Genomic DNA, 23205 nt, shown 5'->3' on the forward strand with positions numbered 1-23205 from the left:
AGAGAAGCACATTGCTTTGCAAGGTGGATTTCACAAGCCCACACGTTCTGCTAGGGAACAGTGTTGAGTTGAATGAAACAGCAAGATGATATTGTGTGTGGTGGTGAGTAATGGACAGTGAGGATGAAGAACATCTTCAATTAACTGGTGGGATTATTTGCCGCTGAGTCATCGAAAATGAATGTTCCGGGGAACAAAGCCCCAGCTTATTGGTTTCCTCTCAAACAGCAGCTGATTCATTTCTGAAACACCACACAAACAACCAGAGCAATGTGTCTATCTAACACTCTCCAGGACCAGAGGTTGACACCATTGCTAAGGCAACTTGTGTTTAGTTTTTATGAAAAGGGGAAGTGAATTATCCTCCTCATTGTTTTATTGGGACAGATATAGTGATTAAAAAAGGGGGAAACCGATGAGAGGTGTGCAGACCGGGTTGAGGAGATCAACGTGGGGATTGAAATTCGAAACTTAGTTTTTTCACAGGCCATGCGCAGTCTGGAGTTGGCTGTGTTAGCACTAGACCAAACTCAGACACAAGCAAAACAAATTTGGATGTAAATTCTCTGGCGACAAGTCTGTCTGTCTGGACCACTTGGTGGCCGCCATTAAGAAGGAGTGAGGAACATCTGATGCCTGTCTCAGCTGCCATGTTTGTGGTGCAATTTCAGGCCCCCAAATTTAACAGTGTCCATATGCCCGACGTTCACACCCAATCAATGACCTAATAATGGTCTTAAGGAGAGTTCACACGGAGGTCAAGGTGTCCAAACAGTTGGGGACAGCCTGGCTGATTAGAAAACCCTTATTTGCAGCTGCTAAGTGGATTGTTGGCACGACAGAAGGCTAGATCACGGAGACAATGTTGACAATACGGCAAGACAACACTATTTGTGGCCGGGAAATGGTAACAGACATGTAAAAAGAACTGGCTTGATCCGCAGGTACTACACTACAAGAATTTGATTAAAGGATTCAAAACCCTTGAACTGACATAATAAGTCACAGTGAAAGACTACCAGGGCTTTGGTAATGAAATAAGGTCTTGGCTTGGCAATGAATGGAAGATGAGAACGGGCTAAACTTGAGGGGGTTGGAGAGAATGGGACAGCATGCGTCATCCCTTTGAATGGACACGATCAGCATGGATAAAATTAATTGCCAACCGTCTGATAACCGTAGACATAATCTGAAATTAGCAATGGCTCAATAGCAATGTTCTCTTCACTAATTAATCACTGTAACACTCTTCCTAAACTACTTGTCATAGGGCCTGATCTACGCTGTCGCAAGCCTGACATGACAGGCTGGGGGTATATCGATATAACTGGTGTCACTATACGATAAATGATTTGCTGCAATAAAAACACAAGTTAAGCCAGTTTGATCAAATTAAATTGTATTTGTCAAATGCGCCTAATACAATGGGTGTGGACTTTACTGTGAAAGTACCAGTACCAGATCAATGTGCAGGGGTATGAGGTATTTGAGGTAGATATGTGTACTGAACAAAAATATGAACGCAACATGTAAAGTGTTGGTTCCATGAGCTGAAATAAAATATCCCAGAAATGTTGCATATGCACAAAAAGCTCATTTCTCAAAAATTTTGTTCACAAATTTGGGACAATAAAAGGGCACTCTAAAATGCAGTTGTGTGTTTATGTTAATTTCTCTACCATAAGCCGCCTCCAACATCATTTTAGAGAATTTGGCAGTACGTCCAACTGGCCTCACAACCGCAGACCACATGTAACCACGCCGCCAAGGTCCTCCACATCTGGCTTCTTCACCTGTGGGATCATCTGAGACCAGCCACCCGGACAAGTGATGAAATTGTGTGTTTGCACAACTGAAGAATTTCTCTGCAAACTGTCAGAAACCGTCTCAGGGAAGCTCATCTACGTGCTCGTCGTCCTCACCAGGGTCTTGACCTGACTGCAGTTCGGAGAAGTGTGCTCTTCACAGAGGAATCCCTGTTTCAACCGTACCGGATAGATGGCACACAGCATGTATGGCGTCGTGTGGGCGACCGGTTTGCTGATGTCAACGTTGTGAACAGAGTGCCCATGGTGGCGGTGGGGTTATGGTATGGGCATGAATAAGCTACGGAGAACGAACACAATTGCATTTTATTGGATAGCAATTTTAATGCACAGAGATAACGTAACGAGATCCTGAGGGCCCATTGTCGTGCCATTCATCCGCCGCCACCAACTCATGTTTTAGCATGATAATGCGCAGCTCCATGTCGCAAGGATCCATACACAAATATTGGAAGCTGAAAATGTCCCAGTTCTTCCATGGCCTGCATAATCAGACATGCTCATTGTGATGCTTTGGATCAATGTGTACGACAGCGTGTTAGAGTTCCCGCCAATATCCATCAACTTCGCAAAGCCATTGAAGAGGAGTGGGACAACATTCCACAGGCCACAATCAACAGCCTGATCAACTCTATGCGAAGAAGATGGTGATCACACCAGATTCTCACTGGTTTCTGATCCACGCCCCTACTTTTTTTTGTTCAGATATTTGTGACCAACAGATTAATATCTGTATTCCCAGTCATGTGAAATCCATAGATTAGGGCCTAATACATTTTTTGAAATTGACTGATTTCCTTATATGAACTGTAATTCAGTAAAATCTTTGACATTTTGCATGTTGAGTTTATATTTTTGCTCAATGTACATGAAGGCAGGGTAAAGTGACTAGCCATTAGGATAGCTAATAAAAATGTAAAATAAAGAACAGAGTAGCAGCAGCAGATAAACCTTCACGCAAGCTACTGTATATTCCAAGCATTCATAACAGGGCATGATAGTGTCCGCTTTCATAACAGGGCATGATAGTGTCCGCTTTCATAACAGGGCATGATAGTGTCCGCTTTCATAACAGGGCATGATAGTGTCCATTAATTTGCGATAATCAGACATGACACCATCTGATATGCAATACAGGCCAATATTATGCATCACTGCATTTAGAGTATTAAAGGGACATTACAATCCAAAAGTTTGTCAGATGTTTTCAATAGTATCCTAATATCAAGATGAATCCACATCCCACACCACCAGTTGTGTACGCCTCAAGTGAATGGAAAAGATAAGCACAATAAATCTGGAAATTATATGGTTCTTATCTGTCTATTATTCTTGGACAGTGGCATATCGCTGGAACTACAAAGCAGATGGGCTTGGAGCTGGACCTATCTCAACAGAAGAACACATTTGAGGTCTGAAAACATCTCTGTTTTTGGAGTGTAATACACTTGGTGCTCTTGAGCCAAAAAGGGTCCCCTAAATGGCTAAACTTATTGTCCAGAAATGACCTCATTGGAAAGAAAAGGGCAATATAGGCAAAATCTCCTTGTTAGCCTTTAATTACAGATTGTATTGTATGAGGAAAGAAATATACACTGCTCAAAAAAATAAAGGGAACACTAAAATAACACATCCTAGATCTGAATGAATGAAATATTCTTGTTAAATACTTTTTTCTTTACATAGTTGAATGTGCTGACAACAAAATCACACATAAACTATCAATGGAAATCAAATTTATCAACCCATGGAGGTCTGGATTTGGAGTCACACTCAAAATTAAAGTGGAAAACCACACTACAGGCTGATCCAACTTTGATGTAATGTCCTTAAAACAAGTCAAAATGAGGCTCAGTAGTGTGTGTGGCCTCCACGTGCCTGTATTACCTCCCTACAACGCCTGGGCATGCTCCTGATGAGGTGACGGATGGTCTCCTGAGGAGACCTGGACTAAAGCATCCGCCAACTCCTGGACAGTCTGTGGTGCAACGTGGCATTGGTGGATGGAGCGAGACATGATGTCCCAGATGTGCTCAATTGGATTTTTGTCTGGGGAACGGGCGGGCCAGTCCATAGCATCAATTCCTTCCTCTTGCAGGAACTGCTGACACACTCCAGCCACATGAGGTCTAGCATTGTCTTGCATTAGGAGGAACCCAGGGCCAACCGCACCAGCATATGGTCTCACAAGGGGTCTGAGGATTTCATCTCTGTACCTAATGGCAGTCAGGCTACTTCTGGCGAGCACATGGAGGGCTGTGCGGCCCCCCAAAGAAATGCCACCACACCATGACTAACCCCTTGCCAAACCGGTCATGCTGGAGGATGTTACAGGCAGCAGAACGTTCTCCACGGCATCTCCAGACTCTGTCACGTCTGTCACATGTGCTCAGTGTGAACCTGCTTTCATCTTTGAAGAGCACAGGGCGCCAGTGGCGAATTTTCCAATCTTGGTGTTCTCTGGCAAATGCCAAACGTCCTGCACGGTGTTGGGCTGTAAGCACGACCCCCACCTGTGGACGTCGGGCCCTCATACCACCCTCATGGAGTCTGTTTCTGACCGTTTGAGCAGACACATGCACATTTGTGGCCTGCTGGAGGTCATTTTGCAGGGCTCTGGCAGTGCTCCTCCTTGCACAAAGGCGGAGGTAGCGGTCCTGCTGCTGGGTTGTTGCCCTCCTACGGCCTCCTCCACGTCTCCTGATGTACTGGCCTGTCTCCTGGTAGCGCCTCCATGCTCTGGACACTACGCTGACAGACACAGCAAACCTTCTTGCCACAGCTCGCATTGATGTGCCATCCTGGATGAGCTGCACTACCTGAGCCACTTGTGTGGGTTGTAGACTCCGCTTGTGTGGGTTGTAGTCTCATGCTACCACTAGAGTGAAAGCACCGCCAGCATTCAAAAGGGACCAAAACATCAGCCAGGAAGCATAGGAACTGAGAAGTGGTCTGTGGTCACCACCTGCAGAACCACTCCTTTATTGGGGGTGTCTTGCTAATTGCCTATAATTTCCACCTTTTGTCTATTCCATTTGCACAACAGCATGTGAAATTTATTGTCAATCAGTGTTGCTTCCTAAGTGGACAGTTTGATTTCACAGAAGTGTGATTGACTTGGAGTTACATTGTGTTGTTTAAGTGTTCCCTTTATTTTTTTGAGCAGTGTATTACTATTATCATAGTGCCTATGAACTGTACACACAATTTGAGTTAGCAACTAAACTACTATAATGTACCTTTTAATGTAAGTATAATAAGACAGGTACGTACCTTACTGGCCCCAGGCAGTAGGTGCAGTTTGACATACGGATCTGAGAGCCCGTTGTGGTCCATGGGTTTTAGCCCCTGTGGGAGAGACAGACAGAGAAGAGAGTGTCGTAAGACTTCACAAGGTAGTACCTGCCAGACATACAAGGCCGCCTGACATCCAATTTAAGTCAAACACTTTTGTTTCTGTCAAGTGCACAACCTCGTCAGAAGAACAAAAGCCATGTCACCTAATTAGAACAAAAAATTCAATCTCACTGCCTCAGTCGACTTCAGAATGTGTTGAGAGAAACTGAAATAACGAGTAAATATAACTCTAACAAGAGAACTAAAACTGTTCATATGAATTACTGGGTCAGCATACGTGTTAGTAAATCAACTATATTGAACAAAAATATAAACGCAAAATGGAACAATTTCAAAGATTTTATTGAGTTACAGTTCATAAAAGGACATCAGTCAATTGAAATGAATTCATTAGGCCTTAATCTATGGATTCACATGACTGGGAATACAGATTTGCATCTGTTGGTCACAGAAAAGTAGGGGCATGGATCAGAAAACCAGTCAGTATCTTATGTGACCACCTTTCGCCTCATGCAGCATGACACATGTCCTTCACATAGAGTTGATCAGGCTGTTGATTGTGGCCTATGGAAGGTTACCCCACTCCTCTTCAGTGGCTGTGCGAAGTTGCTGGATATTGGCGGGAACTGGAACACGCTGTCCTACATGTTGATCCAGAGCATCCCAAACATGCTCAATGGGTGACCTGTCAGGTCACCAACACAAAATGTGAAGAAATCCAAGGGGTCTAAATACTTTTGCAAGGCACTGTATATTTCCCTATATCAACCAAACGCCATTGATGTGCAGCATCAGCTACTGCGGCAGTGAACGGAGTTGCCCATCCTTGTACTAGGGCATTGTCAGATGGACATGTATTAATATTTGAAGTTACAAAAAAACAGATTGTTGTAACTCTTAGTTGTTTGTGACTTGTTTGCAATTGCTCAGTGTCAGCTGAATCAAACTTGTACTTTTTCTCTCTCTCCCCCTCTGTTAAGTTGAACTGTTTTCCTTTTGTGCGTGCGCTCGCACGTGTCTATCTGTCTGCGTCAGTGCTATCCTATCTCCCAAACTTATTTGCTCAGCCATGTGTGGGAGTAACATTCTTCAGTGTGTGTGTGGCATTTCTCTCCCAACAAAGAGCAACACTTGGTAATGAACGTTTTTTTGATCCCCATGAGTTTCGGGTGAACAAGTGCAAAGTTAATATTTCTATTTTCGCGAGGCGGCTACTCGTCTGCAAAACCTTTTATACATATTTGTGTGTGCCTAATCAAAAACTCATGTCACATTCCAATTCCACATCAAAACCAAACTATGAAAACTTTAGGAACAAAAAAGCTTGAAATATGATTGTAGGACTGAGCGGAGCAGGAGGGAATGAGTGTTTGTTCTCTGTTCCTACGTCGCTTCCTCTTAGCAATCATTTGTTGGAGGTCCATTACTGCCTCTACTCTCTACGCTCTGAGCCTTTCCTCCTTTCATTCGCAGCGAACAGCATCTCATCTCCTCTACAAAGCCCCAGGTTGAGTCAGATGTTTGTGTGGGACACAGATGGATGTTCTCTTTGATAGTGCAGCGGGGCAAGTGTCTCCCCATTGTGCGAGTGGCTTCAGAGCCGCTCCACAGATGTGAATTGATAGGATCTGTCGTGGAATTGCGCCAGACAACAAAAAGGCTCCCAACAGTAGTGGGCCCCACTACTCCAAGTTATTTTATGTTATGTTCTACTGTAGATACCACTACCAGTCTCTGGGCTGAACCCAATAGGATTCAGACACTTTGGAATAAGCTGTCTACAAGTAGCATGAAATATCAGCTTTGCATTTGACAGGCAGCTCAAGGCTGATGTATTGAGTACATGTAGTGTTTAGTGAGTGGATGCTTCCCTAGGTAAATTGCTTTGTTCATGGTTTAAACAGCTAGCTAGCTGACATACAGTATGAGCCAAGGGGTGTTCCTTCACTCTGTTACATCGCTGAAGAGCAATAGATCAATAGCTTTGAGGCACTATGATACTGTGTTCTTGCACCGTCTCCAGAGTTGGGGTTAATTCCACAAATTAAATTAAATTCCCTCTCCCTGTAAATTCCATTTAACTCAATTCAAACTCCAGTTCAGTCGTTGAATTCAGAGATAATTAAATTCCAATGTTAGGTACATTCCCCAAATTCAAATTCAATTCCCTCAGGCTTTCAGGATGATAATGTGACTGTTCAGACAGGCTAGCTATACTAGAAATGTAGAAGTTGAAATGATTTAAAACAAATCCTGTACTCCATTTTTTATACTAATTGCCTTACTTCCATCAATTCAAGATTAAATATTTGTACAGTTACAATTCAATTTCATTTGAAATAGTCCAAACAGTCTAATCCCAATTCAATAGCTTAAAGAATGTTGACATTTGAATTGAATTGAACATAAATTCTCCACTTCATGAGTGAATTTAATTGGAATTTCAAATTAAATTGGAATTGACCCAAACCCTGACTGTTAGGCTGTATGGGTGGCAGCATTAAATACATGGCGAGGTAAAACTCAACCAAAGCTCCCTGTGCAGCTACAACCTCCTCTACCCAGTTTTCTTCCTTACTGAAGAAAGACTAGCCCAGTCAACCGAAACAGAAGCAAGCGAGATCAGGCAAGTGAGCGAGATCAGAATAGTTCCACCAGGCTAGAGGAGGACCAGACATGGGCCCTGGTCTGAAATACCTGGACATCTGGTTAAGTGTTCTACAGGATACCAGGTATGATGGCCTGAGTTGAGCCATGATTGTCTCATTTAGAAAATGGTTGAAATCAAGCCTGAGAGGCCATCATCAAATGACCAACTACAACCAAAGCTGAAATGCTTTCATCATCTAACAATTTTTTGTCATCTCTTTATAGTAAAGACAGGGAATAGGCTATATCATACATATTTTCCCATTAAAACTTGAAACTATGGCACTAAACAATGGGAGTTGATTGAAGGGACTGACATAGATACCATCTCTATCCGTGGCGGTTACCACCCCACTGACCTTCTAAACTCTAAACTGGGCAGAGATGCACTATGTGGGTTTGGTGTCGGATGAACAGACTACTGCATGATCGCGGCCCTGATTGCCTAAGCCACCAGTGAATAGCCAGTTGATCATAATTATGGGGAAACGGGGGGGAGATGACGGTTATGAAAGGCAGATGGGCGCCATGCATCAGTGTATCCACACACCTCACATATAGTCATTCATTCCCCTTGATGCTGCCTTTGTGTGTCGTGCCTGTGTCTCCGCCTCCCTCCGGCCCCTTTCCCCACATGCCTGGAAATGTCTGAATTTGTTGAATCAAATCCTCTTTATCTCTAATATTACCCTTCCTTGCTTCATCTCCTTACGCAAGGAGGTGTGTGTGGTTGAGCAAGGCAGAATACATGTTTGTGAATGTAGGGATTAGTTTCAGTGAAATGCTGGAGGGAATTGGAGGGATGTAAGAAATCTTTTCGATAACCTAAGCTTCATGGACAGCCTATGAGCTAGAGTTTACATGGCTTGTGTGGAATTTCATTCTGTTAAAGGCAAAGTACCATTAAAAAATATATTTTACTCAGTTGTATCAATACTTCCACACTATGAGGTTGAAATAATAGAGTTATAACAGAGCGGCATGTTTTGCTCTTCAACGTAATCAGAGGGTTAACATCAATACAATGAATGCCAGTCTCTCTTGGCTAAGAGTTAAGGAAAGACTGATTTTCAATGTACCAATGGCACATGGTTTATGAATTGACACGCAAAACGACGCCAGATTCAAAACGTTGAATTATTCCATTTAAATTATTATACAAAATTCTTGCAACCAATAGAATGCTATATATATGGGGGATACAATTTTCCCAGCTCTGCAGATTTTGCTGCAAGGAGGCAGATTCATTAGATCATTTATTTTGGTACTGTCCATATGTAGCTCGTTTTTGGTCACAGGTCCAGGAATGGCTGAAGAATTGCAATATTTACCTAGAACTAACGCTGCAGATAGCAATACTGGGTGATTTGAAAAGTCATAGTCAATCGATCAATAATATAATCAATATTTTTGCAAAAACTGTTATCTTTAATTTACATTCTGTAGAAGCTATGAGAATAGAAAGGTTCAGTACTTTTGTGAAGCATCACAGCATAGTTGAAAAATATATGGCAAATAACACCATCCATTTTGGATTTCTAAGAGATCGATAGGAGGGGTTGAATGGAGCTGAAGGGTGGGACTAATGACAAGATAACAAATGTAAAACTTACGGGTCTGTAAAATGTTTATAGGTTCAGAACTTTCGTGAAATAGCGGATACAAATAGAAATCTAACTGGATGGACATCAGAAAAAGAGGAAGGCCAGGACTAAAAACAAACAAAATATAACTATTGTAAAATAGATTGTGTCTGTAAAATGTGTATAGTATGTATAAACAGAAGGTAGAAGCCTAAGTGTTTTTGTTTATTAGTTTACTCCAATTGGGGGAGGGGTTGTAGGGTTTGCGGGGACTAATAAAGCTATATACTAAAAAAAGTGTGTATGTGTACATACAGTTGAAGTCGGAAGTTTACATACACTTAGATTGGCGTCATTAAAACTCATTTTTTTCAACCACTCCACAAATTTCTTGTTAACAAACTATAGTTTTGGCAAGTCGGTTAGGACATCTACTTTGTGCATGACACAAGTAATTTTTCCAACAATGTTTACAGACAGATTATTTCACTGTATCACAGTTCCCGTGGGTCAGAAGTTTACATACACTAAGTTGCCTGTGCCTTTAAACAGCTTGGAAAATCCCCGAAAAATATGTCATGGCTTTAGAAGCTTCTGATAGGCTAATTGACATTATTTGAGTCAATTGGAAGTGTACCTGTGGATGTATGTCAAGGCCTACCTTCAAATTCAGTGCCTCTTTGCTTGACATCATGGGAAAAATCAAAAGAAATCAGCCAAGACATCAGAAAAAAAATTGTAGACCTCCACAAGTCCGGTTCATCCTTGGGAGCATTTTCCAAACGCCTGAAGGTACCACATTCATCTGTACAAACAATAGTACGCAAGTATAAACACCACGGGACCACGCAGCCGTCATACCGCTCAGGAAGGAGACGCGTTCTGTCTCCTAGAGATGAATGGACTTTGGTGCGAAAAGTGCAAATCAATCCCAGAACAACAGCAAAGGACCTTGTGAAGATGCTGGAGGAAACAGGTACAAAAGTATCTATATCCACAGTAAAACGAGTCCTATATCTACATAACCCTAAAGGCCGCTCAACAAGGAAGAAGCCACTGCTCCAAAACAGCCATAAAAAGCCAGACTACGGTTTGCAACTGCACATGGGGACGAAGATCGTACTTTTTTGGAGAAATGTCCTCTGGTTTGATGAAACAAAAATAGGACTGTTTGGCATCATTATGTTTGGAGGAAGAAGGGGGAAGCTTGCAAGCCGAAGAACACCATCCCAACCATGAAGTAAGGGGAGGCAGCATCATGTTGTGGGGGTGCTTTGCTGCAGGAGGGACTGGTGCACTTCACAAAATAGATGGCATCATGAGGCAGGAAAATTATGTGGATATATTGAAGCGACATCTGAAGACATCAGCCAGGAAGTTAAAGCTTGGTCGCAAATGGGTCTTCCAAATGGACAATGACCCCAAGCATACTTCCAAAGTTGTGGCAAAATGGCTTAAGGACAACAAAAAGGTATTGGAGTGGCTATCACAAAGCCCTGACCTCAATCCCATAGAAAATTTGTGGGCAGAACTGAAAAAGCGTGTGTGAGCAAGGAGGCCTACAAACCTGACTCAGTTACACCAGCTCTGTCAGGAGGAATGGGCCAGAATTCACGCAACTTATTGTGGAAGCTTGTGGAAGGCTACCCGAAACGTTTGACCCAAGTTAATCAATTTAAAGGCAATGCTACCAATTACTAATTAAGTGTATGTAAATTTGACCCACTGGGAATGTGATGAAAGAAATAAAGCATTCTCTCTACTATTATTCTGACATTTCACACTCTTAAAATAAAATGGTGATCCTAACTGACTTAAGACAGGGATTTTTACTAGGATTAAAAGTCAGGAATTGTGAATAACCGAGTTAAAATTTATTTGGCTAAAGTGCATGTAAACTTCCGACTTCAACTGTATATGGGTATGTGTATGTATGTATATATATATTTTCCCCAAAAATATATGGGGGATTGGAAATGATGCAGACAATTACATTGATGGAAGCAGCAATCTATCCACAATATTTAAGTTGATCCAAAAAAAGTATAAAAAGACAAATAAAGAAGAAAATATAAAATATAAACAAAGGCTGACTACATCAGTTCATGTTTTGAGAAGAAACATTGTGTTGAAAATTCCAAATTGTTTGCATAGATACACACAGCACTTACAAACTTAATCCACCGGACATGCCTCCAGGTTTCTTCTCACAGTCCCCAGGTCCAGAACAAAGTTAAGGAAATGTACAGTATTATACAGAGCTATAGTTGCATGGAACTCCCTTACATCTCATATAGTGAACAGCAAACCTGGTTTCAAAAAACAAATGCTACAAATGTCTCATGTTTTGAGGGAGTGTGTAATTGACACGCTGACTGCAATAATGTCCACCAGAGCTGTTGCCAGAGATTTGGATGTTCATTTCTCTACCATAAGCCTCCACTAATGTCATTTTAGAGAATTGAATTTGGTAGCATGTCCAACCAGCCTCACAACCGCAGACCACGTGTATGGCATTGTGTGGAAGAGCGGTTTGCTGATTTATTTTTTTATTTTTTATTTTATTTAACCTTTATTTAACCAGGTAGGCAAATTGAGAACACGTTCTCATTTACAATTGCGACCTGGCCAAGATAAAGCAAAGCAGTTCGACACATACAACAACACATAGTTACACATGGAGTAAAAACAAACATATAGTCAATAATACAGTGAAAAAAAAATAAGTCTATATACAATGTGAGCAAGTGAGGTGAGATAAGGGAGGTGAAGGCAAACAGATATATGTATAAATAAATAAAATATAAAAAGGCCATGGAGGCGAAGTGAGTACAACACAGCAAGTAAAAAATAAATAAAAAATAAATAAATAAAAAAAAACACTGGAATGGTTGGTTTGCATTGGAAGAAAGTGCAAAGTAGAGACAGAAATAATGGGGTGCAAAGGAGCAAAATAAATTAATAAATAAATACAGTAGGTAAAGAGGTAGTTGTTTGGGCTAAATTGTAGATGGGTTATGTACAGGTGCAGTAATCTATGAGCTGCTCTGACAGCTGGTGCTTAAAGCTAGTGAGGGAGATAGGTGTTTCCAGTTTCAGAGATTTTTGTAGTTCGTTCCAGTCATTGGCAGCAGAGAACTGGAAGGAGAGGCGTCCAAAGGAAGAATTGGTTTTGGGGGTGACTAGAGAGATATACCTGCTGGAGCGCGTGCTACAGGTAGGTGCTGCTATGGTGACCAGCGAGCTGAGATAAGGGGGGACTTTACCTAGCAGGGTCTTGTAGATGACCTGGAACCAGTGGGTTTGGCGACGAGTATGAAGCGAGGGCTAGCCAACGAGAGTGTACAGGTCGCAGTGGTGGGTAGTATATGGGGCTTTGGTGACAAAACGGATGGCACTGTGATAGACTGCATCCAATTTATTGAGTAGGGTTTTGGAGGCTATTTTGTAAATGACATCACCGAAGTCGAGGATTGGTAGGATGGTCAGTTTTACAAGGGTATGTTTGGCAGCATGAGTAAAGGATGCTTTGTTGCGGAATAGGAAGCCAATTCTAGATTTGACTGATGTCAATATTGTGAACAGAGTGCCCCATGGTGGTGGTGAGGTTATGGTACGGGCAGGCATAAACTATGGCCAATGAACATAATTGCATTTTAGTGATGGCAATTTGAATGCAGAGATACCGTGACGAGAACCTGACGCCCATTGTCGTGCCATTCATCCACCGCCATCACCGTATGTTTCAGCATGATAATGCACGGCCATGTCGCAAGGATCTCTACACAATTTCTGAAAGCAGAAAATATCCAGTCACCAGACATGTCACCCATTGAGCAGTTTGGGATGCTCTGGATCGACATGTACGATAGCGTGTTCCATATCCCGCCAATATCCAGTTACTTCGCACAGCCATTGAAGAGAAGTGGGACAATATTCCACAGGCCACAGTCAACTCTATGTGAAGAAGATGTGTCGCGCTGCATGAGCAAATGGTGGTCACACCAGATACTGACTGGTTTTATGATCCACTACCTTTTTTAAGGTATCTGTGAGCAACATATGCATATCTGTTATCCCAGTCATGTGAAATCCACAGATTAGGGCCTAATTAATTGATTTCAATTGATTGATTTTCTTGTATGAACTGCAACTCAGTAAAAAAAAATGCAATTGTTGTATGTTGCGTAGATATTTTTGTTCAGTACAAATTGTACAAAAAGTATTTTTTTCATTATGTGTCAGACCCCAGTAAGACTAGCTGTCACCATTGGTGTCGGCTAATGGGGATCCTAAGAAAGAAATACTCATGCCGTCAGAAAGTAATCACATCCCTTGACTTTTTCCACATTTTGTTGTGTTACACCCTGAATGTCACTGGCCTACACACAATACCCCATAGTGGGATTATGTTTTTAGACATTACAAATTAAAAATGAAAAACTAAAATCTCTTGTTTCATTCAAGCACTTTGTTATTTGCTTAACAAGTTACATAATACGTTGCATGGACTCACTCTGGGTGCAATAATAGTGTTTAACATGATTTTTGAATGACTACCTCTGTACCTCTCAATTGAGCAGTGAATTTCAAACACAGATTCAACCACAAAGAGTAGGGACATTTTCCAATGCCTTGCAAAGGGCACCTATCAGTAAATGGGTAAAAACACAAAAAACAGACATTGAATATCCCTTTAAGCATGGTGAAGTTATTAATTAGGATTAGGCTTTGGATGGTTTATCAATACACCCAATCATTACAAAGATACAGGCAACCTTCCTAACTCAGTTGCCGGAGAGGAAGGAAACCGCTCAGGGATTTCACCATGAGACTAACGGTGACTTTAAAACAGTTAATTTAATGGCTGTGATGGGAGAAAACTGAAGATGGATAAACAACATTGTAGTTACTCCACAATACTAACCTAAATGACAAAGTGAAAATAAGGAAGCCTGTACAGAATGTTTTTTTTTTTTAAAGGCACAATGTTTTAAACGGCGCCGGAAGAAATGGCAGCAGTTTTACGGGCGCCCAACCAATTGTGCTATTATGTGGGGTTTTTTCGCGTTATTTGTAACTTATTTTGTACATAATGTTTCTGCAACCATATCTTACGGCAAAAAAATTACTCAGGACAGCGATCACTCACCTCGGATTAGACAAAGATTTACAACAAGGAGGACGCACAAGACATTCTCCAAACACACCACAGGGTCGACGTCCCCGTTATTTGCAAGAGGAAGCGACGCAGGTACAGAGGACAAAGAGCCGGATGCCTTGTCAGGACCCAGAGAAGGAGAGTGGGAAAGCTGCCGTTACCGTCAATACTACTCGCCAACGTGCAATCATTGGACAATAAATTAGACGAGGTACGATCACGAATATCTTACCAACGGGACTGAAAACTGTAATATCCTATGTTTCACGGAATCGTGGCTGAATGACGACATGGATATTCAGCTAGCGGGATACACGCTGCACCGGCAAGATAGAACAGGGGGGGGCGGTCTGTGCATATTTATAAACAACAGCTGGTGCAAGAAATCTAAGGAAGTCTAGATTTTGCTCGCCTGAAGTAGAGTATATTGTGATAAATTGCAGGCCATACTACTTGCCTAGAGAGTTTTCAGCTATACTTTTCGTGGCTTTTAATTTACCACCACAGACAGATGCTGGCACTAAGCCCACACTCAGTCAGCCGTATAAGGAAGTAAGCAAACAGGAAACCACTCATCCAGAAGCGGCGCTCCTATTGGCCGGAGACTTTAATGCAGGGAAACTTAAATCAGTTCTACCAAATTTCTATCAACATGTTAAATGTGCAACCAGAGGGAAATCAATTCTAGATCACATGTACTCCCACACACAGAGACGCGTACAAAGCTCTCCCTCGCCCTCCATTTGGTAAATCCGACCACAACTCTATCCTCCCGATTCCTTACAAGCAAAATTAAAGCGTGAAGCATCAGTGACTCGGTCTATAAAAAAGTGATCAGATGAAGCAGATGCTAAACTACAGGACTGTTTTGCTATCACAGACTGGAACATGTTCCGGGATTCTTCCGATGGCATTGAGGATTAAAACACATCAGTCACTGGCTTTATCAATAAGTGCATCGAGGACGTCCCCCCACAGTGACTGCACATACATACCCCAACCAGAAGCCATGGATTACAGGCAACATTCGCACTGAGCTAAAGGGTAGAGCTGCCGCTTTCAAGGTGCGGGACTCTAACCCGGAAGCTTACAAGAAATCCTGCTATGCCCTGTGACGAACCATCAAACAGGCAAAGCGTCAATACAGAGCTAAGATTGAGTCTTGCTACACCGGCTCCGACGCTCGTCTTATGTGGCAGGGCTTGCAAACTATTACAGACTACAAACGGAAGCACAGCCTCGAGCAGCCCAGTGACATGAGCCTACCAGATGAGCTAAATCACTTCTATGCTCGCGATGAGGCAAGCAACACCGAGGCATGCATGAGAGCATCAGCTGTTCCGGACGACTGTGTGATCACTCTCTCCGTAGCCGACGTGAGTAAGACCTTTAAACAGGTCAACATACACAAGGAAGCGAGGCCAGACGGGTTACCAGGACGTGTGCTCCGGGCATGTGCTGACCAACAAGCAGGTGTCTTCACTGACATTTTTGACATGTCCTTGATTGAGTCTGTAATACCAACATGTTTCAAGCAGAGCACTATAGTCCCTGTGCCCAAGAACACAAAGGCAACCTGCCTAAATGACTACAGACCAGTAGCACTCACGTCCGTAGCCATGAAGTGCTTTGAAAGGTTGGTAATGGCTCATATCAACATCATTATTCAAGAAACCCTAGACCCACTCCAATTTGCATACCGCCCAAACAGATCGACAGATGATGCAATCTCTATTGCACTCCACACCGCCCTTTCCCACCTGGACAAAAGGAACACTTATGTGAGAATGCTATTCATTGACTACAGCTCAGTGTTCAACACCATAGTACTCTCAAAGCTCTTCACTAAGCTAAGGATCCTGGGACTAAACACCTCCCTCTGCAACTGGATCTTGGACTTCCTGACGGGCCGCCCCCAGGTGGTGAGGGTAGACAGCAACACATCTGCCACGCTGATCCTCAACACTGGAGCTCCCCAGGAGTGCGTGCTCAGTCCCATCCTGTACTCCCTGTTCACCCACGACTGCACGGCCAGGCACGACTCCCACACCATCATTAAGTTTGCAGGCGACAACAATGGTAGGCCTGATCACCGACAATGACTAGACAGCCTATAGGGAGGAGGTCAGAGACCTGGCCAGGTGGTGCCAGAATAACAACCTATCCCTCAACGTAACAAAGACTAAGGAGATGATTGTGGACTACAGGAAAAGGAGGACCGAGCATGCCCCCATTCTCATCGACGGGACTGTAGTGGAGCAGGTTGAGAGCTTCAAGTTCCTTGGTGTCAACATCAACAACAAACTAGAATGGTTCAAACACACCAAGACAGTCGTGACGAGGGCACGACAAAGCCTATTCCCACTCAGGAAACTAAAAAGATTTGGCATGGGTCCTGAGACGCTCAAAAGGCTCTACAGCTGCAACATCAAGAGCATCCTGACTTGTTGCATCACTACCTGGTACGGCAATTGCTCGGCCTCTGACCGCAAGGCACTACAGAGGGTAGTGCGTACGGTCCAGTACATCACTGGGACTATGCTGCCTACCATCCAGGACCTCTACACCAGGCGGTGTCAGAGGAAGGCCATAAAAATTGTCAAAGACCCCAGCCACCCCAGTCATAGACTGTTTTCTCTACTACCGCATGGCATGCGGTACCGGAGTGCCAAGTCTAGGACAAAAAGGCTTCTCAACAGTTTTTATCTCCAAGCCGTAAGACTCCTGAACAGGTAATCAAATGGCTGCCGGGACTATTTGCAATGTGTGCCACCCCCAACCCCTCTTTTACGCTGCTGCTACTCTCTATTCATCATATTTGCATAGTCACTTTAACCATATCTACATGTACATACTACCTCAATCAGCCTGACTAACCGGTGTCTGTATGTAGCCTCCCTAATTTTATAGCATGTCTTTTTACTGTTGTTTTATTTCTTTACTTACATATTGTTCACCTAATAACTTTTTTGCACTATTGGTTAGAGCCTGTATTTAAGCATTTCACTGTAAGGCTGTTGTATTCGGCGCACGTGACAAATAAACTGATTTGATTTGACTAAAGTAAAACTGCAAAAGAAATGGGCAAAGAAATTAACTTCATGTCCGGAATACAAAGCGTTATGTTTGGGGAAAATCCAACACAACACATTTGAGTACCACTCTTCATATTTTCAAGCATGGTGGCTGCATCATGTTTTGGATATGCTTGTTATCGGCAAGGACTTGGGAGTTTTTATGATAAAAAGAAACTGAAAGGAGCTCAGCACAGGCAAAATCCTAGAGGAAAACCTGGTTCAGTCTGCTTCCCAACAGACAATGGGAGACAAATGTACCTTTCAGCAGGACAATAACCTAAAACACAAGGCCAAATATACATTTCATAAGACGCTCTTATCCAGAGCGACTTACAGTAGTGAGTGCATATGTTCGTATTGGTCCTGCGTGGGAATTAAACCCAGAACCCTGACGTTGCAAGTGCTATGCTCTACCAATTGAGCCCACAGACTTTCTTACCAAGACAACATTGAATGTATTTACAGTTTTGACTTAAAAATCTATGGCAATACATGAAAATGTCTGTCTAGCAATGATCAACAAACAACTTGACAGAGCTTGAAGAATAATTCATATAATAATGAGCAAATATTGTAAAATCCAGGTGTGCAAAGCTCTAAGAGACTTACCCAGAAAGACTCACAGCTGTAATCGCTGCCAAAGGTGATTGTAACATATATTGACTCAGGAGTGTGAACACTTATGTAAATGAGATATTTCTGTATTTCATTTTCAATAAATTTGCACACACATGTTTTCACTTTTTCACTATGGGGTATTGTGTGTAGATGTGTGAGAAAATGATTAAACCACTTTGAATTCACGCTGTAACACAACAAAATGTCGAATAAGTCAAGGGGTATGAATACTTTGAAGGCACTGTATCATATCAATGTATTATAAGCAGCATCATACTGCTTTGGAAACATACAGTAGCCTATATATCGCCATGTGTTAATTTTGACACTGACCCACCCATAGGCCTGTTACATTTACATTTACATTTACATTTAAGTCATTTAGCAGACGCTCTTATCCAGAGCGACTTACAAATTGGTGCATTCACCTTATGACATCCAGTGGAACAGCCACTTTACAATAGTGCATCAGATCTTTTAAGGGGGGGGGGGGGGGGGGGCAGAAGGATTGCTTTATCCTAGGTATTCCTTGAAGAGGTGGGGTTTCAGGTGTCTCCGGAAGGTGGTGATTGACTCCGCTGTCCTGGCGTCGTGAGGGAGTTTGTTCCACCATTGGGGTGCCAGAGCAGCGAACAGTTTTGACTGGGCTGAGCGGGAACTGTACTTCCTCAGTGGTAGGGAGGCGAGCAGGCCAGAGGTGGATGAACGCAGTGCCCTTGTTTGGGTGTAGGGCCTGATCAGAGCCTGAAGGTACTGAGGTGCCGTTCCCCTCACAGCTCCGTAGGCAAGCACCATGGTCTTGTAGCGGATGCGAGCTTCAACTGGAAGCCAGTGGAGAGAGCGGAGGAGCGGGGTGACGTGAGAGAACTTGGGAAGGCTGAACACCAGACGGGCTGCGGCGTTCTGGATGAGTTGTAGGGGTTTAATGGCACAGGCAGGGAGCCCAGCCAGCAGCGAGTTGCAGTAATCCAGACGGGAGATGACAAGTGCCTGGATTAGGACCTGCGCCGCTTCCTGTGTGAGGCAGGGTCGTACTCTGCGGATGTTGTAGAGCATGAACCTACAGGAACGGGCCACCGCCTTGATGTTGGTGGAGAACGACAGGGTGTTGTCCAGGATCACGCCAAGGTTCTTAGCGCTCTGGGAGGAGGACACAATGGAGTTGTCAACCGTGATGGCGAGATCATGGAACGGACAGTCCTTCCCCGGGAGGAAGAGCAGCTCCGTCTTGCCGAGGTTCAGCTTGAGGTGGTGATCCGTCATCCACACTGATATGTCTGCCAGATGTTACACATCTGGATGGATGAAATTAGGGCAATACATTTGGTGTCAATCAACGTGGCAATGATCAATTAACAAATATTCAATATAGGGAGGAATGTTCAAGGGTGAAACTAACTTTATGTACCACATCTACACAAACAGAAATAGAGATAGAAAGAACCTTGACATTGGGCCAGTAAGATCTATCAGACTAGGTTGGCTTTTCTAGTGTTGTGGACCTTAATCACTCAACGGTTTAATGATTATTTGATTAATTGAATCAGATGTGTTAGTGTTGGGCTAGAAGAAAATGTTCTTGCTGGGAATGGCCCAGTCTGGACTGAAATTGAAAACACCTGATTAAAAAAACTCACAGAAGGATAAAAGTGCCTGGCAGACCATTTTCAGGTTTTACAAGTGACACTCCATAATGATTCAACCAGGCTCTGGTTAATTAAAAGTACTGTCACTGTATTTTACATACCAGAAACAGTCTCATTCTGCAGCAATGACAGAAACAAGGGTATGCTCCGTGACTCGTATAACCTGAAATGTGCCACAATTTATTGAAGGGATAAATCTACACTGGTGGTTTAACATGTACCTAAGCTAAGCCTGACTCTCACATCTGGGCGTTGTGTCAAGTACATTGCTTATACACTTTTCACACAACTGAACCGAGCCAAGCAGAGCTCTACTGCACTTGCCTGGTAATGCATCCACTGTAGTTGAAAGAACTGTGCTGGAAAAGGACAATATGAAAATAAAGTATCCAGGCCAGCACAGTATAGTATGATAGTGTGAGAAGAGTATTAGAAAATGGTTTGAGTTTATTTATTCTTGCACACAGATAAAACTGAAGAAATGCAGAATTTACATTACTAATAATTGCTAAACACTCATTTAAAATACATAACACAACTTGACATAAATAGAATTCAGAACACTGAAACATCACAGGACATTTTCCATGATGGAAATTTAAATATTAAAATGTGATTGTAAAAAATGACATTTTTGGGAGAACCGTTGAAGAGCTAAAGTTATTATACAGTCTGATAGCAGTGGGTAGAGTGGCATTTCGCAGGCTGTTGAAGGGAGCTGTGGTTGGACTGCTCTGCAGTGAGAGGAGCTGTGGTTGGACTGCTCTGCAGTGAAGGGAGCTGTGGTTGGACTGCTCTGCAGTGAAGGGAGCTGTGGTTGGACTGCTCTGCAGTGAAGGGAGCTGTGGTTGGACTGCTCTGCAGTGAAGGGAGCTGTGGTTGGACTGCTCTGCAGTGAAGGGAGCTGTGGTTGGACTGCTCTGCAGTGAAGGGAGCTGTGGTTGGACTGCTCTGCAGTGAGGGGAGCTGTGGTTGGACTGCTCTGCAGTGAAGGGAGCTGTGGTTGGACTGCTCTGCAGTGAAGGGAGCTGTGGTTGGACTGCTCTGCAGTGAGGGGAGCTGTGGTTGGACTGCTCTGCAGTGAAGGGAGCTTTGGTTGGACTGCTTTGCAGTGAAGGGAGCTGTGGTTGGACTGCTCTGCAGTGAGGGGAGTTGTGGTTGGACTGCTCTGCAGTGAGGGGAGCTGTGGTTGGACTGCTCTGCAGTGAAGGGAGCTGTGGTTGGACTGCTCTGCAGTGAAGGGAGCTGTGGTTGGACTGCTCTGCAGTGAGGGGAGCTGTGGTTGGACTGCTCTGCAGTGAGGGGAGCTTTGGTTGGACTGCTTTGCAGTGAAGGGAGCAGTGAAGGGAGCTGTGGTTGGACTGCTCTTCAGTGAAGGGAGCTGTGGTTGGACTGCTCTGCAGTGAAGGGAGCTGTGGTTGGACTGCTCTGCAGTGAAGGGAGCTGTGGTTGGACTGCTCTGCAGTGAAGGGAGCTGTGGTTGGACTGCTCTACAGTGAGGGGAGCTGTGGTTGGCCTGCTCTGCAGTGACGGAAGCTGTGGTTGGACTGCTCCACCTCTGGAGATGATCAAGGCCCTCCTCTGCACCCTGTCTAGTTGGGCCTGCTGCTTTTTACTGCATCCAACTAACAGCAGTCCACCGTATTCCAGACAAGGCCTGACCAGTAGAATAGACTGACCAGTAGTATAGACTGACCAGATCTTCAGTGGGTTGGCCATTTCTGTCAAGAACAGTCAAAAAGTGCAGGCGTTTTGAGGCCTTCCTCACTGACTGCTCCACATGTGTGTCACCACTGAGGTTAGAGTCTAGATGAAAACCAAGATACTTGGTTGTTGTTACCACTGGTACTTCCTGTCCTCCTAGGATTAGTGGTGCAGGTTGTGGATCTCTAGAAAAACATATCCGAATTTCCACAGACATTTCCCATACAGGAGCATGATGTTGGATGTGGCCCACTCTTCCAGCTGCTTTGCCTCCAAGCCCATGGAAGTATCCTCTTGGATGCTGGTTAATGGTATGGCTCGGGACAGCCCTACATCGTCTGCATACCCAGTGTCTAGAGTGCCACTGAAGACAACTTTTCATGTGGACATGTGAAGGAGAAACATATGGTGAAACCACACCCCCTGGTGGCAAACCAGAGGTCATCTCTGACCAAGGCCTAAATGTGCCCTTTGCCATCACCCTCTGCCTTCTTCCGGGGGTGTAGATGTGGACACAGTTCAATGTCAGACAGATGTTGGAGAAGCTTTGTGTGATCTACTTGATCAAAGGGTTTGGACATATTAGCAAGTAACACCCTCACCATTGTTGGTTTTCTGGAGTCTGTAGCTGTCAGCTAGGAGTGTGGGGCTTTGGTAGGTAGACATACTGATTCGTTCACTCAAATAAAACTTTCCAAGGCATGAAGTTAGAGAGATGTGCCTCCAGTCACTCGTTGTACATGGGTTTGACACTTTAGGTATGGGACACACATTGGCAATCTTCCAGGCAGCAGGATCAGTCTATTGCCAGTATGAGATGTTAACAATGTGTGTTTTGACAGGGGCTAGATCTTCTGCATGCTCTTTTAGTAGCCAGGCTACAATGCCATCAATGCCATCAGTCTGGTCAGAGCTTGCTTTATCTGGCCAATGCCGCACAGCTCAACCTGCCTTGTGGGCATGGGCAGGGGAAGATGGCAAGAGGTGTGGCGTTTGTCCATGCCTCAGCAATTGAAAACATCAGCCACGTCATTGTCTTCAATTCCCTCAACCTGTATTCTCCCTCCTCGTGTTTTCTTTCGTCCCAGTCCATTACTTAGGGTTTTTATTCTTTAGGTCATCGATTTCAGTTTTGCAGTAGATTGTCTTTGCTTCCTTGATAAGCATACGCACTGTGTTTCTGTATTTTCTCCATTTCATTGTTTTTCCACATCTGTTGAACATCTTCTCTTTTCCTGATAACAGCCTTTATTTGTTCAGTCATCTAGTGCTTATCCAGTGTTGTTTTCTTATTGGCATGCATACATCAAGCACAGTTTGAATGCAGGAGTTTAACGTCTCCACCTTTGCATCAATGCTCTCCACCTCATACGGTGCTGGGGCCTCCTTTCTGTTCTGGGTTACCAGACGTTCTTTTTTCCACTGCAAGTCACTTCTCCCTCCTGATGTTGTGAATGTGGAGAACAGCAGACATTTGTGATCACTGGATCCGAGAGGAGCAAGTACAGTGGTGATGTTGTAGTGATTCTTCATATTTGTAATGATCAGATCTAGGATGGAGTCCCCTCTGGTCTTGTCTTTGAC

General features: G+C 43.6%; 1 protein-coding gene across 1 annotated transcript in view; it reads right to left on the minus strand.

Annotated features, from left to right (window-relative positions):
• The window catches only part of LOC129868134 (double C2-like domain-containing protein beta), a 184437-nt gene that overhangs the window by 58933 nt on the left and 102299 nt on the right, over positions 1–23205 (minus strand). The window contains exon 3 of the mRNA XM_055941804.1: positions 5100–5174. Coding sequence (XP_055797779.1) covers positions 5100–5174 — 75 coding nt within the window. The remainder of the gene's footprint in view (positions 1–5099; positions 5175–23205) is intronic.

This window comes from Salvelinus fontinalis, chromosome 13 (assembly GCF_029448725.1).
Source record: "Salvelinus fontinalis isolate EN_2023a chromosome 13, ASM2944872v1, whole genome shotgun sequence".
In the NCBI taxonomy this organism is placed as follows: domain Eukaryota; kingdom Metazoa; phylum Chordata; class Actinopteri; order Salmoniformes; family Salmonidae; genus Salvelinus; species Salvelinus fontinalis.